The sequence below is a fragment of the Orcinus orca genome, chromosome 1 (assembly GCF_937001465.1).
Source record: "Orcinus orca chromosome 1, mOrcOrc1.1, whole genome shotgun sequence".
Taxonomy (NCBI): Eukaryota; Metazoa; Chordata; class Mammalia; order Artiodactyla; family Delphinidae; genus Orcinus; species Orcinus orca.
In genome coordinates, this window is record NC_064559.1 from 132,777,177 (window position 1) to 132,795,144 (window position 17,968).

The window sequence follows — 17,968 nt, forward strand, 5'->3', positions numbered from 1 at the left end:
CCACTCACTTTCAGCCTGTATGTGTCTCTACGTTTGAAGTGGGTCTCTTGTACACAGCATATATATGGATCTTGTTTTTGTATCCATTCAGCAAGCCTGTGTGTTTTTGTTGGAGTATTTAATGCATTCACGTTTAAGGTAATTATTGATATGTATGTTCCTATGACCATTTTCTTAATTGTTTTGGGTTTGTTTTTGTAGATCCTTTTCTTGTGTTTCCCACTTAGAGAAGTTCTTTTAGCATTTGTTGTAGAGCTGGTTTGGTGTTGCTGAATTCTCTTAGCCTTTGCTTCTCTGTAAAGTGTTCAATTTCTTCATCGAATCTGAATGAGATCCTTACTGGGTAGAGTAATCTTGGTTGTAGGTTCTTCCCTTTCATCACTTTAAGTATATCATGCCACTACCTTCTGGCTTGTAGAGTTTCTGCTGAGAAATCAGATGTTAACCTTATGGGAGTTCCCTTGTATGTTATTTGTCGTTTTTCCCTTGCTTTCAATAATTTTTCTTTGTCTTTAATTTTTGTCAATTTGATTACTGTGTGTATTGGCATGTTTCTCCTTGGGTTTATCCTTTATGGGACTCACTGCACTTCCCGGTCTTCGGTGGCTATTTCCTTTCCCATGTTAGGCAAGTTTTCGACTATGATCTCTTCAGATATTTTCTCTGGTCCTTTCTCTCTCTCTTCTCCTTCTGGGACCCCTATAATGCAAATGTTTTTGCATTTAATGTTGTCCCAGAGGTCTCTTAGGCTGTCTTCATTTCTTTTCATTCTCTTTTCTTTGTTCTGTTCCGCAGCAGTGAATTCCACCATTCTGTCTTCCAGGTCACTTATTCGTTCTTCTGCCTCAGTTATTCTGCTATTGATTCCTTCTAGTGTAGTTTTCATTTCAGTTATTGTATTGTTCATCTCTGTTTGTTTGTTCTTTAATTCTTCTAGGTCTTTGTTAAATATTTCTTGCATCTTCTCCATCTTTGCCTCCATTGTTTTTCCGAGGTCCTGGATCATCTTCACTATCATTATTCTGAATTCTTTTTCTGGAAGGTTGCCTATCTCCACTTCATTTAGTTTTTCTGGGGTTTTATCTTGTTCCTTCATGTGGTACATAGCCCTCTGCCTTTTCATCTTGTCTATCTTTCTGTGAATGTGGTTTTTGTTCCACAGGCTGCAGGATTGTAGTTCTTGCTTCTGCTCTCTGCCATCTGGTGGATGAGGCTGTCTAAGAGGCTTGATGGGAGGGACTGGTGGTGGGTAGAGCTGACTGTTGCTCTGGTGGGCAGAGCTCAGTAAAACTTTAATCCACTTGACTGTTGATGGGTGTGGCTGGGTTCTCTCCCTGTTGGTTGTTTGGTCTGAGGCAACCCAACACTGGAGCCTACCTGGGCTCTTTGGTGGGGCTAATGACAGACTCTGGGAGGGCTCACGCCGAGGAGTACTTCCCAGAACTTCTGCTGCCAGTGTCCTTGTCCCCACCGTGAAACAATGCCACCCCCCCCCCTGCAGAAGACCCTCCAACACTAGCAGGTAGGTCTGGTTCAGTCTCCCCCAGGGTCACTGCTCCTTCCCCTGGGTCCCGATGCACACAGTACTTTGTGTGTGCCCTCCAAGAGTGGAGTCTCTGTTTCCCCCAGTCCTGTCGAAGTCCTGCTATCAATTCCCACTAGGCCTCAAAGTCTGATTCTCTAGGAATTCCTCCTCTCATTGCCAGACTCCCAGGTTGGGAAGCTCAGAACCTTCACTCCAGTGGGTGGACTTCTGTGGTATAAGTGTTCTCCAGTTTGTGAGTCACCCACCCACCATTTATGTGATTTAATTTTACTGTGATTGCGCCCGTCCTACTATCTCATTGTGGCTTCTCCTTTGTCTTTGGATGTGGGGTATCTTTTTTGGTAATTTCCAGTGTCTTCCTGTCGATGATTGTCCAGCAGCTAGTTGTGATTCTGGTGTTCTCTCAAGAGGGAGTGAGAGCACGTCCTTCTACTCCGCCATTTTGGTTCCTCTCCCTGGGCCATTTAATCAGATTGTTAAAGTTATGTTTGTAAGTTGTTCATAGTATGCCCTTATTATCCTTACAATGTTTATAGGGTCTATGGTGATATCTCGTTTCATTATTACATTGACAAATTTTGTTTTAATCTTTATCATTCTTGCTGGAAGTTTATTAATTTTATTGATTTTTTCGTATAACTAGCTTTTTGTTTCAGTGATTTTTCTGTTTTCAATTTTATTTATTTCTGCTGTTATACTTATTATTTCCTTCTTTTTGCTTGCTTTGGATTTATTCTGCTCTTCTTTTTCTTTTCAAATGTAACATTTAATGGTATAAATTTAAGTTTCCCTGTCAGCATTGCTTTAGCTGCATCTCTTATATTTTGATAAGTTGTATTTTCATTTTCATTAAGTTTTCGGTTTTTTTTTTTGTTTGTTTTTTGCGGTACGCGGGCCTCTCACTGTTATGGCCTCTCCCGTTGTGGAGCACAGGCTCCAGATGCACAGGCTCAGCGGCCATGGCTCACGGGCCCAGCTGCTCTGCAGCATGTGGGATCTTCCTGGACTGGGGCACAAAGCCGTGTCCCCTGCATCGGCAGGTGGACTCTCAACCACTGTGCCACCAGGGAAGCCCTAAGTTCTCGTTTTTAAAATTTTCTTTGAGAATTTTTGAGCCATGGATTATTTAGAAGTATGTTGTTCAATTTTCAGTTGATAGAGATTTTCCTTTTATTTTTTCATTACCAGTTTCTAGTTTGATTACCATTCTTTTAAATTTGTTCAGGTTTGTTTTATTGCTGAGGGTATTGTCTATCTTCATAAATGTTTCATAGGCACTTGGATAAAATATCTATTTCTCTGTTGCTAGTTGGAATGTTTTAAATATTTCAGTTAGATCCTGTTGGTTGATCATTTTCAGATTTTTTTATATTCTTGCTGATTTTCTTTAGTAGTTGAATCAGTTGCTGAGAGAAGAGTGTTAAAGTCTCCAACAGCAATTGTGGATTTGTCTGTTTCTTTTTAGTTTTATCAGTTTCTGTTTAGTGTATTTTGAGGTTGTGTTGTTTGGTATAACACATTTAGGATCATTGTCTTCCTGGTGGGTTGATCATTTTATCATTATTTAATGTCCCTGTTGATCACTAGTAATTTTCTTTGTTTTTAAGTTTGTTTTACCAGATATTAGTGTTTGCATGGCATATCTTTTTCCATTCTTTTATTTTCAGCCTACTTATGTCACTGAATTTGAAATAAGTTTCTTGTGAGCTGTGTATAGTAAGGTTGTGTTTTTTTTAATCTACTCTGTCATTTTCTTTCTTTTGATATATTTAGATTATTTACATTTAAGGTAATTTTTGATGTTTTCTCTGGTTGTTGTTACTCTTTTCTTGCCTTATGATGGGTTACTTAAACAGTTTTTTAAGGGTTCCCTTTTTGTTCTGTGTGCAATGCATTTTTGATGTCTCTCTGTATGTCCTAATCTCTCTTTATAAAGACACCAGCCAGACTGGATTAGTCCCCACCCTAGTTACCTCTGTTTAACTTAGTTACCTCTTTAAAGGCCTTGTCTCAAATATAACTACATTCTGAGGTACTGGGGCTTAAGGCTTCAATATATGATTTGCGGGGGAGGTAGGGTGGAGACGTAATTCAGTCTATAACAGTAAGTTTCAAGTGTTCTCCTATGTAACTGAATTAAAGAGTTAAATGAAATTATTTGGATTTGTTTTTTTCTAACCATTTTAAACCATTCTCTTAGAGTGTAATAACAAGGTGTAAGGCATCAGGTCAGATATGTAACTTTCAGTTTGCTGTGGCAAGTAGGTATGCATCTGTGTCATCTGAGAGGTATATTAAAGTACTTAGAACAAAAGTGGTAAATCTGGGAGAGAGTTATAGCCTTGTTTTATATCATTTATGATACAAATTTGTTTTAAAAATTCATTTTGACCCATTTTAATTATCATTATGATATTGTCATAAAGAAACAGTAAATGTTTGTAGTATATGCCAAATTTATACAAGTCAATCTGGAGATAGTTACTGTTTAGGCACCTGAAAGTGAATGATAGAACAGTTAATGTTGTAGAGATTTATATTATTCATATGTAGTAGAAATAGTAGAATTACTAATAGAAATTAGTAGAAATATTAAATAAGCTTTTATCTTTTGTGCACACAATGATGGCTAGGGAAAGGCTACTCAGAAACATGCAGTATGTCTAGATAAGACAATTGAAGTTAATAAAAAGAAAGTTTGCTTTGTTTAATTACCAAAATTGACCGATTGCAGGCTTTATTATTCACTTATAGTTAGTCTACTTTATCTGTATCTCTTCATTAGTATTCAAGCACATTCTAGTTGCTTAAAAACACAGTGTATATAACAAAAGACATGGTGCATGTTCTCTTTGAACTTCAATTCAGTGGGAGAGATACATTAAACAATGATAATATCAATTGAATATTTGAAAGATATTAGTGCTCTGAAAGGAACAGTTCCTCAAAAGCATATGATAAAGGAACTTGACAGAGTGTTTGAGGAAACCTTTCTAGAGTAAGGGATGTTTAAGCTTTGATCTGAAGGAAAATTATGAACTATGGTTAACTGAATTTATGTGATAGAGGGCTGGGGAGAGGAGAGCAGAAGATTCCGGACCAAAGAAACTCCATCTGCAGAGGCTCTGTGATGAGAAGGAATATGCTGGGAAATTTGAGAGGGCCAATGTAGTTGAATCCCTGAGAACTGTTAGGAGGAAAGTGTGTGACAAGGCTAGAAAGGTAGGCAGGGCCCAGCAAAGCCATTTCAGCTATGTTAAAAGATTTGGGGTTTCCTCTGTCTTGAGACAGAGGAAAACGTTGTGTTCCACAGAGGAGTAATGAACTTGAAGAGATCACTCTGCCGATATGTGTGAAGAATTGGTTAGAAAGGAACAAATAGATCCATTTAGAAAGCGCAGATGCATTAATTTTGTAAAATTCTTTCTGCTTATGATAGTACACACAAAAAAGTAGTCACTCCAGGTACTGTTTTAGATAACAGGGGTGTATCAGTGAACAAAACATAAGTCTCTGCCCTCAAAGAGCTTACTTTGTAGTTAGGAAGAGAAAACAGATAATCAAATAACTATATCATTTTTCAGGTATTAGTAAGTACTGTATTAGTACTTACTTTTAGTAAGAAAGGTAAAACCAGATGGGGAGATAAAGAGAGACTGAGAGTGCTATGTTATTAAGGATGGTCTAAGAAGAACTGAGGAGGAGATAACTGGAACTGAAGGAACAGATCTGCACATATCACATATATTTGGAGGAAGAATTCCAGGCAGAGAACACTAAGTACTAAGTACAGAGTATGTGGGGCCTGGTCAAGGAAGAGCAAGGAGGCCAGTGTAGCTGAGGTACAGTGAGAAGAGGGAGAGTGTTAGGAGATGAGGTCTAGGACTAAGTGCATTATAGTTGGGTTGGATGTGAGCTATATAACACTTATCACTTTGATATTTTATATATATAGCTTTATACTAAAATTTAGTAATTTCTTTTGCTGGTAATTGTTCATGAAATTAAAATAGTATTATTAAACTTCTGGACTTAATTCCAGTGATTGGAGTGGGGAGGGGGGTTCCCCCACACCACCAAGCATTTCTCCAGATACCAGTTGGTGTCCTACTATTCAACTCAGTCCTGACACTATCTACCCAGAGACAGCATCAGATTCCACAATAAGGGTTTAGTCCAGAAGACTACACTCCCCCTCTGCCCAGTCACACACACACACTTCTGATGCCATTTGCAAGCCCAGGTTGTCACCTATGCTTCTAATTGGCTACAGTTTGGAGGTTGTCACGACCCTGTCCTTGGACTTCAGATGCCAGTTTCAAGTCCAGGTTTTTACCTGTTCTTCTGGCCAACTGGCTCTAAATCAGAGCTTCCCATGACCCCCTCATTGGGTTCAGTTAATTTGCTAGGGTGGCTCACAGACCTTCAGGAAATCCATTTGCTCACTAGATTACCACTTTATTATAAAAGGATATAATTCAGGAACAGCCAGATGGAAAAGATGCATAGGGGTAAGTATGTGGGAAAGGGGCTCAGAGCTTCTATGCCATCTTCAGGTAAGCCCCTCTCCCAGTACCTCCATGTGTTCACCAACCCAGAAGCTCTCTGTACCTCATCCTTTTGGGTTTTTATGGAGGCTGCATCACATAGGCATGATTGATTAAATCATTCACCATTGGTGATTGATCCAACCTTCAGCCCCTCTCCCTTACCTGGAGGTCAGGGGAGTTGGGCTGAAAGTACAAAATCACACAGTTGGCTCCTCTGGCAATCAGTCCCCATTCTTAGGTGCTTGCCAGAAGTCTCCATTAACATAACAAAAGACACCTTTATAGCTCTCCTGACAGGAAATGAAGGATTTTAGGAACTCTGTGCCAGAAACGGGAAGACCAAATACATGTTCCTTACTATAAGTCACAATATCACAAATATTCTGTCATTTAACAACTTCTAAGAGCCATTTCTGTCTTCTTTTAAAATAAAAATATAGTCTTATCAAAAATACACAAATACGGAAGAGTAGTGTTGCTGCTTGAATTTCCTACCCCCTATACAAACCCCAAATTCACATGTTGAAGTCCTAATCCCCAATACCTAAGAGTAGTACCTTATTTGGAGATAGGGTCTTTTACAGAGGTAATCAAGTTACAGTTAGGTCCTTAGGGTGGGTCCTAATCCAGTTATGACTGGTGTCCTTATAAAAAGGGGAAATTTGGACACAGAGACAGGTATAGAGGGAAGACAGTTTGAAACAAAATAGGAAGATGATCTGCGTATGAGCCAAGGAGAGACCTGAAATAGATCCTTTCCTCACAACCCTGAGAAGGGATCAGTCCTACTGTAACCTTAATTTTGGAGTTCTAGCCTTAAGTCACCCAGTCTGTAGTTCTTTGTTACAGGACTGCTAGCAAACTAATACAGGTATTAACTGAAAAGCAAAAGTTTCTTTTTTTCTCTATTCTGACTCTCCTCACTCTCTCCCAACACTTACAAGGGTAGCAGATTGTTATGAAACCTTCGGGTCTTTTACTGTATGTGTTTTATTAATTTCTAGAGCAACTTAAGTCTTTTAAGAAAATATGGAATTAAAAAACAAGCAACATATACCTGAAACTAACACAACATTGTAAATCAACTATACTCCAATAAAAATTTTTTTAAAAAGAGCAGCAAAAAGTAAAGTCTACAGCACTATATTCATAGTTACTTACTTTCTATGAAAAATTTAACTTTGAAACTGTAAGACCATCTCAGTAATACATACAACTTTTTTCTTAAAAGATTGACCTATTTTGTTTTGTTTTTAAACTTTTATACCAAGATATTTCACAATCTTATTTACTTTATTACTTTATTAAGATTGATTTTTCCATTCCAGTATTGTATTCCATTATAACCTTTTCTATTGCTTCTGCATGGTATTTTGGAAAAAGAACTTGCTACCACTTGGTGGCACTACTTGGCTTAAAAATGAATCAGATTGTCTGCCGTTAACTGTACGCCGTTCCACTTAAATGACTAAATTCAGAGGGGATCTATTTGATATTGAGCAACTTAATATTATAACTGTTTGGTTCTTATTTTGTAAATAAAATAATAATTAGTGTTGTAAAACTGCATTTTATTAAAATGTCATATGGAATATAAAAGCAAACCAAGCCTTAGTTTGATGGGGAGGGAAAGCATACAGATTTTTGATAGAAACCTTCTTTATTTAGTCCAGGCATTATTTATATTCTGCCTTAAACCTCTATGTGTCTAAATTTTAGAAAAATATATTTTTAATATTAGAAACAAACATCTTCAACTTTCCTTTAATATTAATATTTTCTAAGAAGTGTATTTTATTTTGTCTTATATAAAACTAAGATATTAGATTTTTTTTAGGTGATCAAAATAAATGACACATGTAGGAAAACAAATTTAAAGTATATTTTGTTATGTCTTCCTGCAACATACTAAAAACTCAGGCAGTCATTTTTAATATATTTTATTTGTTTTATTTAATTAGGCAAAGGATCTTGAAGTGTAAGATGTGGAAAGTTATGATGTCCCCAGACATGATTTTTACTTCTAAACAATTGATATATAATACCATAAAGCTAAAGTATTTGTGTAATTATTGTTTTCTGGGTTGCATATACAGCATATAAAAGGTAATGCCCCATGTCTTTTTTTTTTTTTTTTTTTTTTCTCTTTCCGGGCCGTGCCACGCGGCTTGCAGAGCTTAATTCCCCGACCAGGTATCGAACCTGGCCCCCCTCACAGTGAAAGTGCCAGGTCCTAACCACTGAACCGCCAGGGAATGGACTGCCAGGAATTCCCCACCCATGTCTTTTTCAAAATTGAAATATAATACATACAGGAAACTGTACTAAGTATACAGCTGAGTGAATCGTCACAAAGTAAACACTCCATGACCACCATAAATCAAGAAATAGAATACTGCCAGCAACCAGAAGCCTCCTATGCTTCCTTTCCCAAGCACTCTCCCTTTCCCATTTCCTGGAGTAACGACTACCTGGCTTCAAAGACGGTAGCTTTTTTTTAAACCTGTTTTTTGACTTTTATAAAAATAGAATTATATAGTAGTAGCATTTTGTCTCTGTCATGTTTGGGAGATTCATGTATGTTATCAGCTACCAATATAACTGTAGCTCCCTTGTACTATTTTATCACCATTTATCTTTTTACTGTTGGACATTTGGACTGAGTAATACTGTCATGAACATTCCTGTAAATGTTTCATGGGCTACATGTGCAACATTTATGTGGGATATATACCAGAAGTAGAATAACTGGGTCATTGGTGTATGTATGTTCAAATTTAGAAGATAATGCAAGAATTGTCTTCAGAGTCATTGTACCTATCCCATCAACAGAATATGAGCATTCCTATTGCTCTGTATTCTCACCAACACTTGGTATTAATAGCCTCTTTAATTTTAGCCCTTCTGTAGGATACATTTCCGTGATTCCAAATGAAATTGAGTACTTTTTCTTGAATTTATTGGCCGTTTGGATATCCTCTTTTTTATTATTATTACTATTTAATATTACTATTTAATATTAATACTATTTAATATTACTATTTAACATTTAATAAAATACTATTTTATTAGTAGTAGTATTTACTATTATTATTACTATTTACTATTATTACTATTTAGCTTTCTATATTACTGATTTATAGGAGTTACATATTTTATGGATGAGCCCTTTTTTTCCTACTGGAAAGGAACAGTAGGAAAGAACAGTTCTTTTCCTTCTGTTTTTAGGAGTTTTTATATATGCTAGATACAAATCTTCTGTTAGTTACATATGTTAAAAAAATATATCCATTTTGTCTTGATTTTCACCCTCTTAATGTTATCTTTTGATGAAAGGAAGGTCTTAATTTTAGTGTAGTCTGATTTATCATTGTTTTCCTTTATAGTCAATGCTGCTTGTGTCCTGTCTAAGAAGTCTTTCTCTGCTCCAAGAACATGAATGAAGATATTCTCTTATGTTACCTTCTACTATGTATCCTCTAGTGGTTCTCAACTAGAGGCACTTCACCCTGCCCTCATCCCACACCTTCCACCCCATGGGTAGGACATTTGGCAGTGTTCAGAGACATTGTTAGTTTTCACAACTGGGTGGGTGGAGTACTCCTGGCATCTAGTGGGTTGGCTAGGGATGCTACTAGACATTCTGCAGTGCACAGAATGCTAAGTATTCTACAATGCACAAAAAAGTTAATTTAGCCCAAAGGTTCACTAGTGCTGGTGAGGTTTAGAGACACTGTCCTAGAGGCTTTATTATTTTGCTTTCTACTTTCTATCTAGAATTGATTATTGTATATTACTTTGTATGTTGTTTATGATGCATTTGGATTTACCTTCTACCTAGAACTTATTCTAGATATTATATGACATATAGAGGTCACCTTTTTTTTTTTTTATGGATGTACATTTTATGCAACATCATTTGTTGAAAAGATTGTTTCCCAGCTGCTCTGCAGTATTAACTTTGTAATAAATCAAGTGACCATATATGTATGAATCTGTTTCTGGGCTCTATTTTTTTCCATTGGTCTACTTTATCTACCCTTGCACCAAAACTATGCTGTTTTAATTAACATGGCATTATAACAAGTCTTCATGTTCAATGAGGCAAGTTTTCCTACCTTGTTCTTCTTGGCTCTTTGCAGTTCCATATAAATTTTTACTGTCACATTGTCAGTTTTACAAAAATTGAATTGAGAAGGAGTTGACATCTTTATGTTATTAAATCTTCCAATCCATGAATGTCATATCCTTTCATTTATTTAGGTCACTGAGTCTCAAACTCTGTGTTCTCAAGATCCATTTAAACTCTAAAAAAACCTTTTTTTAATCTGATTTTGGGGAGCAAGAATATCCTATTAAATATTTACATAAATAACATACTTTTGGGGAACAAGAATATCCTATTAAATGTTAACATAAATAATATAATTTTGTGAAAAATATACTTTCCAAAACAAAATTTAGTGAGAATAGTGTTACATTTTTGCAAATCTCTTTTATGTCTAGTTTAATGGAAGACAGCTGGATTCTCATACCTGCTCTGCTTTAATCCGTTGAGATAGCACAAGTCGTATAGACTGGAAAACTCTGTTGTACACTGTGAGAGAATGAGAGTGAAAAAGGCAGATAAGGTCTTATTAGTAATATTATGAAAACAGTTGTGATTTTGAGAATCCCCTGATAGGGTTTCAGGGACCCCCAGGGGTCCACAGATCACACTTTTGGGAGCTGTTGCCCTAGAGATTGCAACATGCATCCTTGACCAGTAAGAGTCTAATTAATTTACCTTGTATCTTTCCAGACCATGTGAGGAACCTAAAACACTTTAATTCCATTAATCACCCCCCTCACCCTTTGCTCGGTTTATTTGCTATAATACTCACCTGTTTTTAACTCCATATGTATGTTATTTTTAAATTTTTTATTATTTATTTTTTTGTGTGGTACGCGGGCCTCTCACTGCCGCGGCCTCTCCTGCCGCGGAGCACAGGCTCCGGACGCGCAGGCTCAGCGGCCATGGCTCACGGGCCCAGCCACTCCGCGGCATGTGGGATCCTCCCGGACCGGGGCACGAACCCGCGTTCCCTGCATCGGCAGGCGGACTCTCAACCACTGCGCCACCAGGAAAGCCCCTCCATATATATTTTAATTGCCATGAGACATCATCATTATTTTATGTCAGTATTTTAGATTTACCCAAGTTAACATTTTTAGCGCTTCTTATTTCTGCCTGCATCTTGAGTTCTCCACCTTCAATCATTTCCCTTTTTTGAAGAATACCCTTTAGTATATACTTTGGTATAGATTTGTGCTGAGAAATTCAGTTTTTGTTTTCTGGTCATGTTCTGTATTTCACCTTCACCTTTTTTTTTTTTTTTTTTTTTTTTTTTTGCGGTACGCGGGCTTCTCACTGTTGTGGCCTCTCCCGTTGCAGAGCACAGGCTCCGGACGCGCAGGCTCAGCGGCCATGGCTCACGGGCCTAGCCACTCCACGGCATGTGGGATCTTCCCGGACCGGGGGCACGAACCCGTGTCCCCTGCATTGGCAGGCCGACTCTCAACCACTGCGCCACCAATGAAGCCCTCACCCTCACTTTTGAATGACAGTTTTTTACTGGTTAGAATGCCGGCTTGGCCATCATTTTCTTTTAATTAGGCTATTATCCCTTTGTGTTCTGGCTTCTGTTGTTTCTGTTGAGAAATTAGGTGCTACTCCTGTTAACATCTTCCAACCAAAAAGACCAGCAAAGAACACCTATAGTTGAACTTGGTTTTTACTTGTTGAAGTGAAAGATTCTTCATAGTATAAGGAATTTGGGGGTGTCTTTTTAAGAGGGTATTAGAACCTATTATAGGATTGGACTTTGGTTGGGTAATTTTAGAGAGGAGCTAACGAAGTAGAAGTTTGCTCTAAATTAGATGTTGTCAGAACATGGGCACATTTGACTGCCATCTTTTTTTTTTTTAATTGAGGTGAAATTTACATAACATGCAGTTAATCATATTAAGTGTACAATTCAGTGGTATTTAGTATATTCACAATATACTTTCCTTTCTCATTTCAAAGGTGTTTCAACACCCTGTAAACGTTAGGTAATCATTTCCAATTCCCCCCTTCCACTACCACCTGGTACCCTTTACTTTCTGTCTCTATGGATTTACCTATTCTTGCTATTTCAAATGAAAGGAACCGTACAATGATTCTTCATGTCTGACTTCTTTCACTTAGCATATTTTCAAGGTTCATCCAAGTTGTAGTATGTACTTTGTTTCTTTTTTTGGCTATTATGAATAATGATGCTGTAAACATTCATGTACAATTTTCTATGTGTACGTAAGTTTTCATTTCTCCTGGATATATATCTAGGAGTTGAATAGCTGGGTTACGTGGTAATTCTTTGTTACCTTTTTTAAGAACGCCCAACGGTTTTCCACAGCGGGTACATTGTTTCAGTTTCTCACCAGCAATGTATGGGGTCTCTGTTTCTCCACATTCTCATCAACACTTGTTATTTTCCTGGTTTTTTTTGTTTTTTGTTTTTTTTAATTAAAGCTATTCTAATGGGTGTGAAGTGGTATCTTATTGTGGTTTTCATTTGAGTTTTCTTAATGACCAAGATGGTGAACATCTTTTCATGGGCTTGTTAGCCATTTGTGTAACTTCATTTGAGAAATGTTGGTTTAAGTCCTTTGCCTATTTTAAAAATTGGGTTTTTTTTCCTTTTTGTTGTTGAGCTGTTTATATATTCTGGATATTAAACCCTTACCAAATATATCTTGATAATGTCCTTTGCACAGAAGTTTTGGTGAAGTCCAAATTATCTATTTTTTTCATTTGTTCATCATGTTTTTGGTGTCAATTCTAAGAATTCATTGTCAAATCCAACATCATAAAGATCCATCCCTAAGCCTTATTCTAAGAGCAATAGCAGTTTTAGTTCTTATGTTTATGTTGTTGGTCCATTTTGATTTAATTTCTGTAGATGAAATGAGGCAGGGGTTCAGCTTCATTCTTTTACATGTGATTGTTCAGTTTTCCCAACACCATTTGTTGAAAGACTGTTCTTTCCCCATCGAATGGTCTTGGCACCTTTTTAAAAATCAGTTGGCCAGGGCTTCCCTGGTGGCTCAGTGGTTGAGAGTCCGCCTGCCGATGCAGGGGACACGGGTTCGTGCCCTGGTACGGGAAGATCCCACATGCCGCGGAGTGGCTGGTCCCGTGGGCCATGACCGCTGAGCCTGCGCATCCGGACCTTGTGCTCCGCAACGGGAGAGGCCACAACAGTGAGAGGCCCGTGTACCGCATAAAAAAAAAAAAAAAAAATCAGTTGGCCATAGATGTTTGGACTTATTTCTGGATTCTCAAATCTATTCCATTGGTCTATATGTCTACCCTTATTCCAGTACCACACTGATTACTATAGCTTTGTAGTAAATTTTAAAGTTATTATGAGTCCCCCTACTTTATTTCTTTTTCATTGTTGTTTTTGCTCTTAAGACCCCCTTACAGTTCCGTATGAATTTTAGGATCAGCTTATCCATTTCTATTTAAAAAGGCCATTAGAACTTTGATAGGGATTGCATTGAATCTGTAGATCACTTTGGGAAGTATTGTCATCTTAACAATATCTTGTTTTCTAATCCATGAACATGGGATGCCTTTCCATTTATTTAGGCCTTCTTTAATTTCTTTCAGCAGTGTTTTGTAATTTTTCAGTGTATAAGTCTTTCACCTTCTTGGTTGCATTTATTTCTAGGTATTTTATTTTGAATGCTTTTGTAAATAGAATTTTCTTAATTTCCTTTTTGGATCATTCATTGCTAACATAGAGAAACACGATTGATTTATGTTTGTTTATCTTATACGTGCAAGTTTGCTGAAGTTGTTTATTATGTTAGCTCTAGTAAGTTTTTTGTGTGGAATCTGTGGGCTTTTCTATACAGGCATACCTCGTTTTATTGCACTTCACTTTATTGTGTTGCAGATACTCCATTTTTTACAAATTGAAGGTTTGTGGCAACCATGTGTTGAACAAGTCTGTTGGCACCAGTTTTCCAACAACATTTGCTCACTTGATATCTCTGTTACATTTTGGTAATTCTTGGAATATTTCAAACTATCAAATAGCATTGCATGCTACAGAGAAATTGTTCATGAAAGAAAGAGTCAATCGATGCAGCAATCTTCATTGTTGTCTTATTTTAAGAAATTGTCACAGTCACCCCAATCTTCAGCAACCACCACTCTGATCAGTCAGCAGTCGTCAACACTGAGGCAAGACCCTCCACCATCAAAAAGATTACAACTTGCTGAAGGCTTGGATGGTGGTTAGCATTTTTTAGCAATAAAGTATTTTTAATTAAGGTATGTGCATTGTTTTTTTTTAGACATAATGTCATGGCACACTTAATCGACTGTAATAGACTCTGGAAAAGCCAGGGGACTGGGGTCCCCATCATCTGCACAGTTGAAAATCCAAGTATAACTTATGGTCGGCCCTCCGTATCCAAGGTTCCGGATCCACGGATTCAACCCACCTCAAATTATGTAGCACTGTAGTATTTACTATTGAAAAAAATTCGCTTATAAGTGGATCTGTGCAGTTCAAACCCGTGTTGTTCAAGGGTCAACTGTGTAGTGTAATCATAACTTTTATATTCACTGAGAAACCAAAAAATTTGTCTTGTCTCTCTTTGTTGCAGTATTCCCTTTATTGCAGTGGTCTGGAACCAAACACCCGGTATCTCCAAGGCGTGCCTGTGTATAGAATCATGTCATCTGCAAATAGGTAGTTTTACTTCTTTCCAATTTGGATGCCTTTTACTTGTTTTACTTGCATAGGTGCTGTGCCTAGGACTTCCAGTACAATGTTGAATAGCAGTGGTAAAAGCAGGCAGCCTTGTCTTGGGAGGAAGACTTTGTCTTTAACCATTGATGAGTATGATGTTAGCTGTGGGTTTTTCATGGGTACCTTCTATCATGTTAAGGAAATACCCTTCTAATTCGAGTTTGCTGAGTGTTTTTAATCATGAAATAGTGTTGGATTTTGTCAAATGGTCTTTCTGCGTCCATTGAGATGATTGTGTAGTTTTATTCCTTTGTTCTATTAATATAATACATTGCTTTTCTTATATTGAACCACCTTTGCTTTCCTGGAGTAATCCCACTCAGTTATGATTATAATCCTTTTAATGCGCTGTTGGATTCAGCTTGGTAGCATTTTGTTGAGGATTTCTGCGTGTCTTCATAACAGTCTGTCATTTTCTTTTGGTATCTTTGTCTGGCTTTGGTTTTAGGGTAAAGCTGGCCTCATAGAATGTGTTAGGAAGTAGTCCCTCTTCTGTTTTTGGAAAAGCTTGTGAAGGATTGATGTTAATTCTCTAAATGGTAGAATTTACCAGTGAAAGCATTTAGTCTTGGACTTTTCCTTTTTGGGGGTTTTGGGAGGTTTTTGACTACTGATTCAGTCTCATTACCTAATTATAAATCTGTTCAGATTTTCTGTTTCTTCTTGAGTCAGGCTTGGTAATTTGTGTTTCTAGGAATTTGTCCATTTCATCTAAATTATTTAATTTGTTAGTATTCAGTTCTAATATTTTGTTATAATCCTTTTAATTTCTCTAGTCTGTAGTAATGTCCCTATTTTCGTTTCTAATTTTAGTTATTTGCATCTTCTCTATTTTTCTTAGTAAATTTCTTTGTTAATTTTTTTGATCTTTTAAAAGAATTAACTTTTTATTTGATTCTATTTTTATATTTTCTTATCTATGCTCTAATATTTATTATTTCCTTCCTTCTTCTGGCTTGGGTTTAGTTTGCTCTTTTTCCAGTTCCTGAAGGTATAAAGTTAGGTAATAGATTTGAGATCTTTCTTCTCTTTTAATGTAGGTATTTACAGCTATAAATTTCCCTCCAAATACTGCTTTTGCGACATTCCATGAATTTTGGTATGTTGTGTTTTGTTTTCATTCATCTTGAGATTGCCCTCTTAATAAATCTCATCTGTAGGGAAGGCAGGCTGAAGCTGAAATAAACATAGTTGGCAAAGAAGGTAGCTAATCAACTCATTTAGCAAGGGAAGGCGCTATTTGGTAGTTTGTGTTACACAGTTACCTTGTCTGAAGTCGATATTCTGTGAGATATTTTTATGCTCAACAGGAGAACAATATGATTTAGCTGAAAGCATCAGATTAGTTCTCGGACATTAGGAGCTGCTTTTTTTCTTTCTCACTCTAATTATTGTCTCTTTGTGTAGTTATTCTTTTTTTCTGTGTCTACTTTTAAGATGTTCTTTTATTGTCATCAGTTTTACTGTGATGTATCTAGGTGTAGTTTTCTTTCTGGAGTTCCTGGTGCTTCCAGAAACCACAGGTTGATGTCTCTTGTCAGTTTTAGAAGATTCTCAGCCATTATCTCTTCAAGCATTGCTTCTGCCCTATTTTCTCTCTCCTTTATTTCTAGGATTCCCATTAAATGTGTGCTAGATCTTTTCATTGTATCCTTTTTCAGGTTCCTGTCTTCATTTTCCATCCTTTTATCTCTCATTGCTTCATTCTGGGTACTTTATTCTGACCTTTTTCTAGTTCACTAATTAACTCTTAGTTGTATCTAATTTTTAGTTTTGTTGCATGGTGGCCAGAGAATGTGCTCTATGTGACTTCCATCTCTGTTGGAAATTTCTCTGTGGTCATTATAATATATAGTCAGATTATACAAATCTGTGTTTTACAAATACGTGTTTTGAAATAAAAATGTCTGTTTATTGTTGTGTAGAGTTCTATATATTTGATCAGTGGTCTTCAAAATTTTTCTTTGAAATGTCCTCTAAAAGAATTTTGACAAACTGTGGCATTTTTAAGTTGCATTTGTAATTTTTGTCACAAAGTGAAAGTATTTATCAATGCTTATATATTGTATACATGCTTTAAATCTAATTTCTTCAAAATCTTTGCACTGTAGATTTAATTAATTCAGCTTACAGAAAACGTCTGCCATGGCCTCTCCCGTTGCAGATCACAGGCTCCGGATGCGCAGGCTCAGCGGCCATGGCTCACGGGCTCAGCCGCTCTGCGGCATGTGGGATCCTCCCGGACCGGGGCACAAACCCGTGTCCCCTGCATCGGCAGGCGGACTCTGAACCACTGCGCCACCAGGGAACAGCTTCCCTTTTTAAATTCCGTTCACGTATCATACATGTCATTGTTGACAACCTTCACATTTCTGAATTTTTATTCTAAGACTGGGGATTGGGGAGGGAAGGGAAAGTAGGTATGGAGAGGAAGAAGGTAGAGTGAGAGACAGACACTGGAATCTTGCCTTGAGTTGTTTTTCAGTGAATTGAGACTATGTGGCCTTTCTGTATCGTTTGCTTTGCTGCCATGGCATTCTCCCTAAGAAAATCTGGTATTCTCAAACCTTTTATTTGGTTCCCCAGAAGTTTTTACACATCAGAGCAATGTACAATATCAAGGTTCTGGGTGGTGGTACCCTTCTAGATCCATGAAATATTCAGCTAACAAGACAAAGATCTGTGCCCTTGAAACTTAGTTTTATGGGAATGATGCACAAACAATAACTGTAATTAGTAAGTATATTACATAGTATTTAAGAAGGTGATAAATGTTACAGGAGGAAAAAGGGTAAACCAGTGTAAGTGTATTTAAGAATGTCAGCAATAGGGAAGTGAGTGAGTTTTGTATGTAATGTTAACCAAAGTGGTCCAGGCAGGCATTATTCAAGAGAAAATAGTTGAGCAAAAGCAAATTAAATGAGGAAGTTTGCCATGAGAGTACCTGGGAAATAGAGCATTCCAGCTTGAGGAATTGTCAGTGCTAAGGCCTTAATGTGGGAGAGAATGTCCAAAGAATAGTA

The 17,968-nt window shown here is 37.1% G+C and overlaps 1 protein-coding gene across 11 annotated transcripts in view; it reads left to right on the plus strand.

The window, feature by feature from the left end:
* ZNF644 (zinc finger protein 644) overlaps positions 1–17,968 on the plus strand; it is a 114,477-nt gene that overhangs the window by 61,338 nt on the left and 35,171 nt on the right. Inside the window, exon 3 of one of the 11 annotated variants that reach the window (XM_049714120.1) lies at positions 14,800–14,885. The exons of the other annotated variants lie outside the window; for them this stretch is intronic. Within the exon in view, the coding sequence (XP_049570077.1) occupies positions 14,869–14,885 (17 nt within the window). The 5' untranslated portion in view covers positions 14,800–14,868. The remainder of the gene's footprint in view (positions 1–14,799; positions 14,886–17,968) is intronic. 11 annotated transcript variants of the gene reach the window in all.